Source organism: Dendrobium catenatum, unplaced genomic scaffold, assembly GCF_001605985.2.
Source record: "Dendrobium catenatum unplaced genomic scaffold, ASM160598v2 fragScaff_scaffold_193, whole genome shotgun sequence".
Lineage (NCBI taxonomy): Eukaryota > Viridiplantae > Streptophyta > Magnoliopsida > Asparagales > Orchidaceae > Dendrobium > Dendrobium catenatum.
In genome coordinates this window covers 288,960-299,046 of record NW_021318655.1, presented here as the reverse complement: position 1 = coordinate 299,046, position 10,087 = coordinate 288,960, and the positions used below count along the sequence as shown (strand labels likewise).

At 40.5% G+C, this 10,087-nt stretch overlaps 1 protein-coding gene across 1 annotated transcript; it reads left to right on the top strand.

The window, feature by feature from the left end:
* The first annotated feature begins 1,676 nt into the window (after window positions 1-1,676).
* On the top strand, window positions 1,677-4,433 carry LOC110112262 (pentatricopeptide repeat-containing protein At2g18940, chloroplastic). Its single transcript, XM_020844420.2, has one exon. It carries the CDS (start codon window positions 1,762-1,764, stop codon window positions 4,192-4,194), a length of 2,433 nt encoding a protein of 810 aa, XP_020700079.1. The 5' UTR covers window positions 1,677-1,761; the 3' UTR covers window positions 4,195-4,433.
* The last annotated feature ends 5,654 nt before the right edge of the window (window positions 4,434-10,087 follow it).

Sequence of the window (10,087 nt, the reverse complement as noted above, 5' to 3'; positions counted from 1 at the left end):
CATGTTGATGTTGTGTGTCCCTTCTTATTACAGATCTGACAGATTAAGGGAGAAACAAAGCTGGATCGGTTAGTATTATTGAAATTTTGAGATGAATGACCTATGGAGTGACGACCATGACTTTTGTATGAGTAGAGGGATGTATGAGGATTGGAAATGGGAATGGTTTGAGCTGCCTCTGCTGCTATAATGATTTCTTCACTAAGAAGAAGTGAGTAGAGGTTATCAAGACTGGTGGGTGTTAGCATGGTGTGTGTGGAGGTCTTTAAGGCTTGATAGGGAGATGGGAGATCATTGAAAGTGTAAGGGATAATATCTTCAGTGTTAACAGTGGATCTTGCGGAAGCAATGTGATCAACGAGTGTTTTGATCTTGGACAAATATTGGGTCATAGTTAGATTTTTCATTGATATGTTATGAAGCTCATTTTTTAGTTGGATTACTCTAGAGTGATTTGAGGATTGGAATCTGCGCTCAAGAGTGGTCCAAACAGCAACTGTAGAGTCTAGATGAAAAATGTATGGTAACACTGAGGTAGTAATGGTAGAACAAATGGTTGTAGCTAGGTTTTGATCTATAAGAAACCACTGTGTATTTGAGGGATTATGGATGGTTGTGTCGTCGATTTGTGGAGAAAAGCGAGGAGGCGTGGATGAAGGGTCCAGGAAAGCAAAGAACCCATTAGCATGAAGGAGTTTGCTCACCTAAGATCGCTATAGAGAATAGTTATCATTGGATAATTGGGTGGTGACTAGGTGGTTGATGATGGAGATGACAAATTTCATGGAAGGAAAAATGGAGGCATATGTTTGACTATTTGCAGAGATTTGTTTGATTTGAGAGGTAGCCAAATATGCCATGAGTTCTCTTATGCTTCACGCCTGCTCTGATACCATGCAGAAGTCTTTAGTTCTGCTACAGAAGACTGAACCAACTGAAAGACAAGTTAGCACAATACAAGCATATAATAAAATAGATGAATCAGTGAATGTAATAATTCCTTCATTGCCTTTTTACTGTGATTTTGTACAATTTATATAGAGATAGGCTAGCGTAGATTACACGTGTATGCATGATAGCCAGAGTGTTTGTTACAAGAGGGTGGCTGAGATCATTTATGACATGTGTTAGTTTGTTTCTTGTCAGAGGTTGTTGTTGTGTGCCTTGCTAGTTGTCAATGGTATTATCTCTAGTTGCGCTAGAGCTGCCTGTGCCTTAGGGATGAGGGAGTGAGGGGGTTAGAGACACAAGGACTATGTTGGTTTTGCGAATAATGCATGAGTAATATGAGTTTTTCATATAGGCCTTTTATCGTCATCCAAATGGATTTATTATTCTGTGCGGAGTCTGAAGGGCGTCCAGAGATCAATAAAAATGCGTTACGTCACCTCATTGATCGGTATCAACTCGGTATCCACGCTCGGTACCCCTCAGTATCCCTCGGTATAATTGGATACCCAACGCTTAACCGGACGGTTCCCGTCCGGTGTCCGCATAAAATAATAGCTCGTCCAAATGACACACTGCCCGAATAAGTTAAACGAGAAAAAAATCCCTCACTCTCAGGCTCTCAGTCCGGTCGGTCCAAACAGTAACTTCTACTTCGATTAAAAATAAAGATCAAATTTCTCGAGGATCACAGACCAACCATGATGGATTGGAAAAAATCTATTGGAAAAAATCTCCTCTCCTTCCCCGTTGCTTACTAACTTCCTCTCCTGTACGTATGTCTCTGCTAATTCTTTCAACTTGACTCCATCAATGGAAGGAGCCATCTTCCCGAACCGCCCCTCCTCCCCTCTCCATCCAACCAAACCCCGCAAGAAAACATCCACTCAACCTCCCCAACACCTAAAGTTCGGGCCTTCCCTTCCCCCTCCTCCCCCTCCTTCATCTCCTTCACTGCCCATCGACTCCCTTCTCCTCCTTCTCACCCAGCACAACCCACCTGCATCTTCCTCCTCCACTTCCGCTGCTCCTGACCGCCGCCACCCACTATTTTCTTCCATTGATGAACCGTTCACCGCACTTTCCAACGACCCCCGCCTTGCCTTCCTCTCCCCCAAAGCCAATTTCTTTCTCGGTCGCATCCTCTCCCAACCTCTCCCATCGCTCCCCTCCTTCCTCTGCTCCTCCAAAGCTGACATTCTCGCCGTCGACTCCGTCGGCCTTCTCAAAGCCCTCGACATCGCCGGAGACTGGGAGCGCGCTCTTTTGCTCTTCCAATGGCTAGCTACGGATGCTAAATCCAAGCTTGACTCTCCGGCCATCGAGATCATTGTCCGGGTCCTCGGCCGCGAGTCACAGCACTCCCTTGCCTGCAAACTGTTCGACTCGATCCCCCTGGAAAAGTACCTTATCGATATCCGCGCTTACACCAGTCTCCTCCACGCCTATTCCCGATCAGGCAAGTTCCAGAGCGCCGTCGACTTGTTTGAGCAGATTAAGAACAAGGATCTTGTGCCCACTATTGTCACCTACAACGTCATGCTGGATGTCTATGGAAAGATGGGCGGATCAAGGACTCAAATTTTACACCTTTTGGATGAGATGAGAGGCAGAGGTTTGGAATTTGATGAATTCACTACGAGCACTGTTATCGCCGCTTGTGGGAGAGATGGGTTGGTCGATGAGGCTGTGGAGTTTTTTCACCAATTGAAGTCCCAGGGTTTTTCACCTGGGATTGTTACTCACAATGCTCTCCTTCAGGTTTTTGGGAAAGCTGGGAATTTGCCACAGGCATTGAGAGTTCTCAAGGACATGGAAGAGAGTGGCTGCACTGCAGATTCAGTAACGTACAATGAGCTAGTTGCAACTTATGTTAGAGCTGGGTTTTATGAAGAGGGTGCTGCCTTGTTGGATACAATGGCCAGTAAAGGAATCACTCCCAATGCTGTTTCTTATACCACAGTGATCAATGGCTATGGAAAGGCTGGGAAGGAAGATGAGGCATTGAGTTTGTTCAGAAAAATGAAGGAACTTGGCTGTGTTCCAAATGTTTGTACCTACAATACTATCCTTGGAATGCTTGCAAAAAAGTCGAGGAACTCAGAAATGCTTGATATACTCTTTCAGATGAGATCTGATGGCTGTGTTCCTAATCGTATCACCTGGAACACAATGCTTGCTTTGTGTGGAAAGAGAGGCATGGAGCACTTTATCAACCAAGTGTTTGTCGAAATGAAGAGTTGTGGTGTCGAACCAGATCGTGATACCTTTAATACTATGATTTCTGCCTATGGAAGGTCTGGCTCAGGCAATCGAGCTTTGAAATTGTATGAGGAAATGACTGAAGCTGGATTTTGCCCTTCTCTTACAAGTTACAATGCGCTGCTGAACGCAATTGCTAGAAAAGGTGACTGGCTTGCTGCTGAATCTGTTTTGGATGATATGAAACACAAGGAATGCAAACCTAATGAACTTTCTTATTCCTTACTCCTCCAATCCTATGCAAAGGCTAGACATGTTGAAGGAATAGCAGCATTCGAGGAAAAAGTTTATGCCGGCGAGATATTCCCAAGCTGGGTTGTTTTAAGAACACTCGTTATTTCAAATTTCAAATGCAGAGAGTTGAAAGGGATGGAGAGGGCTTTTGAAGAGGTTAAGAGGAATGGTTATAAACCTGATCTTGTAATTCTTAATTCTATGCTAGGCATATATGCTAAAAATGCAATGTATGATCGAGCCCATGAGATGTTCCATTTGATCCATCAGAGTGGGCTGATGCCTGATCTAATCACACATAACAGTTTGATTGATATGTATGCAAAGTGCGGTGAGTGTTGGAAGGCAGAAGAAGTTCTGATAGGCATTCAGAACGTGGGTCTGAAAGCTGATGTTATCTCCTACAATACTGTAATTAATGGTTTTTGCAAGCAAGGACAAATACAAGAGGCCATGAGGATATTCTCAGAGATGATTGAAGCTGGGATTCGACCATGTATAGTTACTTATAATACATTCATTGGTGCTTATGCAAGCAGGGAGATGTTCAGGGAGGCTGAGAATGTGATTAGTTATATGATGAATCATGACTGCAGACCTATTGAGTTAACTTATAAGACAATGATTGATGGTTACTGTAAAGCAAAAAGGTACAATGACGCCATGGAGTTTGTAAATAAAATTGCTGAAATAGACCCTTCTTTTGATGAGAGGTTGGTGCGAAAGCTGGCTCTCCGGTTAAAGGGCTAGTGAGTGTCACTGCACTAAATTCCCTCTCTCTCTCTCTCTCTCTCTCTCTCTCTCTCTCTCTCTCTCGATTTGTTTGATTTTATCCAGAAAAAGTTTACTATAATCTGGTGCTTCTATCTTCTGTTTTCATCTTTTGTTAATTTTGGCTCTTTAAACATCCTATAAATTGTTAGTTATGTTAATATAAATCTCATATGGTACAGCTAGAATTCAACATCAACCAGACAGTTATCAAGAAATACACATGTCAATTTTTCATTAGCTGAATAATTATGCTTTTTCCTTCTAGCCTCTATAAATAGGCTACTATATACATTTCTCATGTTATGATAAGACAATACAGAAATATCCTTCCTTCTCAATTCTTTTCCTTTCTACTTGCTTTTCTTGTTACAGCTTACGTTTGTGAAAGCCTTTCATGGTATCAGAGCTAGCTTTCCCGGTTTATTTATTTATTTATTATTATTATTATTATAGCTTTCCCGTGACTGTGAAACAATGCTTCTCATGGAGACTTCATCTGCGTCTCTTGCAGCCGCACCAGACATTCGATGAAACTCAAGCTCCTCTCTTGATCTTCGACCCATTCCTTCTCAGCTAAAGTTTCTCATGGGCAACATCATGAGCATCATCTCTCTCACTCTTACAGCCGACAACTACCCATATGGCCTTCACAAGTCTTCAAGCTTTCAAGCTGTTTAGAGGGTTTTCTTCGTGGGAGCTGCACTCGTCCCTCCCCAAACGCCTCATCTTCTCCCACAACCTTTTCCTATCAAACATGGACGCTTCTTGATCAAAATTTGGTAGCTGTATTATACTCGGTTATATCTCCTAGTCTTCTCCAATATGTTTTATCTCTGGATCATTGTGCAGAAATTTGGGACACTATAGCCCATTATCTTCAATCGTCTACCCGATCCCACACAATCCAACTTTGCAATGAACTCCACCATCTTTCCATGAAAAATCAAACTGTCCCAATACCTACTCACCATTAAATTCAAGGTTGATGCCATTGCTGCAACTGAATCTCCTCTTGATCTTGAAGGCATTATTCTTTATACATTAAATGACCTTCCCACGAAATATCAAGCATTCAAAAATGTCATTCGTACAAATATTTAACCCGTAAGTCTTGATGATTTGTATACATTACTATGCAGCGAAGAGCAAAATCTTGCTCAAGAAGCAACCAAAGAAATTCAAAATCTTCAAATCTCTGAACCAACTATGGCCTTTGCAGCTCCTCGTGGACGTGGCTGCATATGTCATTTATCTTACCGATTGCTTATCTCGGACACCACAATCTCGTTCAAAAAATCTAATTCTGATTCAATAACTTGCCAAATATGTTCTAAAGTTGATCATTCTGCTCTAGGTTGTTGGTTTCGTCAGTATCCTACTTACACATCAAAATCTCAGAAAATGACACTCTTCTCATCATCAGAACCTACTGCTCCACCGTATTGGTATCTTGATAGCGGCGCCACAACACATCTCACTTCTGATCCCTCGCAGCTTAACTCTATCAAGCCATATGTTGGACCACATCAAATTACCTTGGGTAATGGCCAACAATTGTCCATTCAACATTCTGGGAAAGGTATTCTTCCCACTCCTACAGGTAATCTCAATCTTCATCTTATATAGCATGTTCCTAATCTATCTTTCAATCTCATATCTATCCACCGTCTTACCACTGACAATAATTTCATTGTCAAATTTTTGTCTCACGGTTTTCAAATTTAGGATTCAAAGATGGGGGGTCGCCTTCTTCTCAAGGGCCCCTGTCTTAACGGGTTGTATCCTATTCGCTCACCCACTACCAAGCAACATATAGCCCTTCTCTCAGCCAAGATGTACCTAATCTTTGGCACAGACGTCTTGGTCATCTTGCCTACACCACATTCCAATAATTGGCAAACCATATTTCTTCTTTATGTACTCATGTCTCTAGTCCTCATTGTAATGCTTGTCGGTTGGCCAAAAGCCATCACTACCTTTCAACCAGTCTACAAATTCTAGTATGTCTCCTTTTGAGTTAGTCCATTCGGATGTATGGGGACATTCCCCTACTACCTCAATGCAAAGTTATAAATATTATGTATCTTTCATTGATAATTTTTCCAAGTTTTGCGGCATGTATCCTCTCATAACTAAATCGGATGTGGTCTCTAAATTCATTGAATTCAATAATATGATCAGTTGTCAATTCAATACTCAATTTAAAATTTCATTCTGATGGTGGTGGCGTGTTTATTAATACTAAATTTCAACGTCTTTGCAAACAATAGGGTATAATTCTTCAATACACTTGTCCCTATACTTCATCCCAAAATGGTGTTGCCGAAAGAAAGCTTCGTCACATCTTGGAAAATGTTTGTAGCTTACTTATTGAAGTCAATCTACCACAATCCCTATGGGTTGAAGCTCTTCATACATTTTTCTATCTCATAAATCATCTACCCACTCGCTCTCTTCAACAACACAGCCCATATCATATCCTATATGAAAAACCGGCCACATATAATCACCTCAAAATTTTCAGTTGTTTGTGTTATCCCTGTCTACATATTAATTCCACCACCAAACTATCACCTCTTTCCATTCCTTGTATTTTCATTGGCTACGCCTCTTCTTAAAAGGTTTATTGTTGTTTTAACCCAAGATCAGTTAAGCCTGCATCTCTAGACATGTAATATTCAATAAATCTATCTTCCTATACCAACAAGCATCCTCCAACACATCATCCAATTCCAATCAAAATTTCATAACAGCTCTCATATTGGTTCCTATTTTAACTATCAATACAAGAAGCTCCACTTATCCCATTACTATAACTCAAATTCTCTCTACGAGCCAATCAATTTTGGCTTCGCACTCATCCTCCATCCCTATGGCTACATTTCAAGACACACATTCACCAGCAACTCAACTTCATGACACAAATCTGCCAATTGCTACCTCTCCAATTCCTCAAACAACCACTCATCCAATGCAAACTAGGTTTAAAACTGGTCATCTAAATTCTAAAAACATTTTCAGTCTATTTCATCATGATCTTTTTTCAATATCCTAGCACATATGTGTTGACCTCATTTTTGTATGAGGTCACTAGGGCTTTTTCCAGACTCTAAATCAATCCAGACCTTAGGATCTATCTAGACCCTAGGATTCTTCCAGATTAATCCTAACCTTTGATCAGTCTAGCCTTTAGACAAATCCTAACCCTAGGATCTATCTAGACCCTAGGATCCTTCTAGAATCTGGACCCTATGATCTATCAACACCCTAGGATTCTTCCAACCAATCCAAACCCTAGAATCCTTCTAGACTCCAGACCCTAGGACCTTCCTAGACCTTAGGATTCTTTTAGATTAATCCAGACCCTAGGATCAACCCTAATTCTAAATTTATCCAAATCTTAGGATCAACCTAGATCTTAGATCAATCCATACTTCAAACAAACCCAGACTTCAGACCTATCCAGATTTCAAACATATCTAGATCTCAGCCCTAGTCAAAACTTTGATCTAGCATCCAATTTAACTTCAAACATATCCAATCACTTATGATCATCCAAATGATCATAAATGATTTGGGTAATTCAATTTCAAACATTCAAACCCAAAATTCAGTTCAAATCCAAAAATCTAGACTAAAATTCAATGTCTAAAAAGCTTAGATTCAAGAATCTTTTTTTAGTTATTTTTCAAACACTTCAAACCCCAGTTAAATGACCTCTAATTCAATGTATATCAATTACATATTAATAGTGCATGTCTCTATAGGTAACCCTCCAAATTTGAGCTCAGTATGAGACTTCTAACCCTAGAAACTGAATTGAAATCCAAAAGTAAAGCCTTCAAATATTTACGGCCTATGTCACTATACATGCTACCGAGTGAATCCTGACATTGGAGCCTTCTTCAAACCCTCTGATCATATCCATACCCTTGATTATGATTTGTTAAACATCAAATTGTATTTTGGTGGACCCACTTTGACCCCTAATTGATCAAGGGCCAAAATTCCCCTTAAGGGAAATTTTGGAGTTTTATCTAAACTTCAATTTAGCCTATTCAAATCAAATCTTGAAACCTCATTCAATGCATCTTAATCATCATTAAGAGTGCAATGGACCCAAACCCATACTCTGGGTCAACTTGGTTGACCAAACAAGCCCTTTAGGGATTCAAATAGACATTTGACTGAATTGACCTCCCCATACTTTGGGACCACCTCCAATAGACTCAAAACATCAAATCAAACTTATTGAGCCCAAATCTAGCTTCTAGTTCAACCTAGTTTACCAAGTCAATCTAGGTCAACCCAATGGCCCATTAAGGGCCCAAATAGGTGACTTAACCCAATTAACCCTTAAGCTTCCTTATATATAATCAAATTTCAGATCAAATTCAAACCCACACAAACTCCCCTGGCCATCCCCCTCAATGATTTGGACTTGACTGGGCCCTTGACCTAGTGAACAATTGACTTGGTCAAGTGAACCCAAGTCTGGTCAAATTTGACCTATTTGGGTCAAATCACTTTATACAATGAAATCAATGTCTTGAAGCTCTCAAATATATTCCATTTGATATCTTTAATATTCTATAACCTATCATAAATCAAGTCATGGTTATTTTGGCCAAGTCAACCCTTTATAATTTGGTCAAACTTCCTTTAATGCATATGTATGCATTCAATCCTTAAGCTTTCAGCTTCAAGCTCTTTCTAAATCCATTCAAGAATTCACTCACTGCCACCTCAGCAATCCATTTGGCTATTGACTAGTCAACAATAGTCAACAAGCTTCAAATTGGGTTAAGAGTGGTCTAAGTGATCAAAACCTTTTTGTTTAAACCTTCCCACTCATTCAAAACTCCTCTAGCAGCTCTAATGTCTTCGAGAGATTTCCTAAGCCAACCCTTAACACTTAGATCAAGATCAACTGGCTTTGATCTCTCCCATGTGCAAACGGGGACCAAAATGACCTTTCCACATGGCATGTACTATCATCCTTTGATTCTCTGCCATCCTAACAACCTTTGGAAAGATGGCAAGCATCAAGGAGACTTCCCAATCAATCACAACCGTCCATTCAAGCTAGTGAGACTTGAATAGTGCAAAGGTTTAAACCAAGCCTCATTCTTGACTTGGCAATATCTCACCACTCAAGCCCTACCAGACACTAAATCCTTTTCATTCGAGCTCGCCATACCTCCAGCTCCATTTCACATCTAAATCCCATCGTTCAAAGCTCGCCGCCAGCGAGTTTTATGGCAAACCAAGAGCAAAGATCGTCCAAGGCTTGTGGATGTCTATAACATTTCGGACCTCACTTTCTTCTTCAAAATGGAGCGTGGATGGTCTACAAATGGAACAAGCCACTAAACGGTTCAATCTGTCTATTAACTTAAAGTAAAATCTAAACCCTTGGTAGAAGCACTTAGCATTATTTAGCTTTTTGAAAAATGCATTTTAAGCCACATTTTTATATCCCCATGAATGCTCTTCGTTAGCTTAAACTTTGTTCAAAATTTCATTTAGTTTTGTTAAGTGTGCTAGGTGAACAAGCGATTTATCCTTTTAGGGCTTCAAATTAAGGATATCCCGAGCTATGCAAAATCTTGGTCATTGATCATTTGATCAATGGTGTAAACCTTGCCATTTTCTTCTCTATTCGAATTGCATAGTCCGCTCGTTTGATCAAATCTTGGTTCCATGAGATCATTGCCATTCAATCCAAACAGCAGAGGATCGAACGACTGCGGAGGGCTGCTGACTCACTTAAGTCAAAAAAGCGTGGGGCTCGCTGCCTCATCAATCATGCGATGATGGTTGCATGATGGGGCAATCATTTCCAATAATTGGAGCCGCTGCCTACATT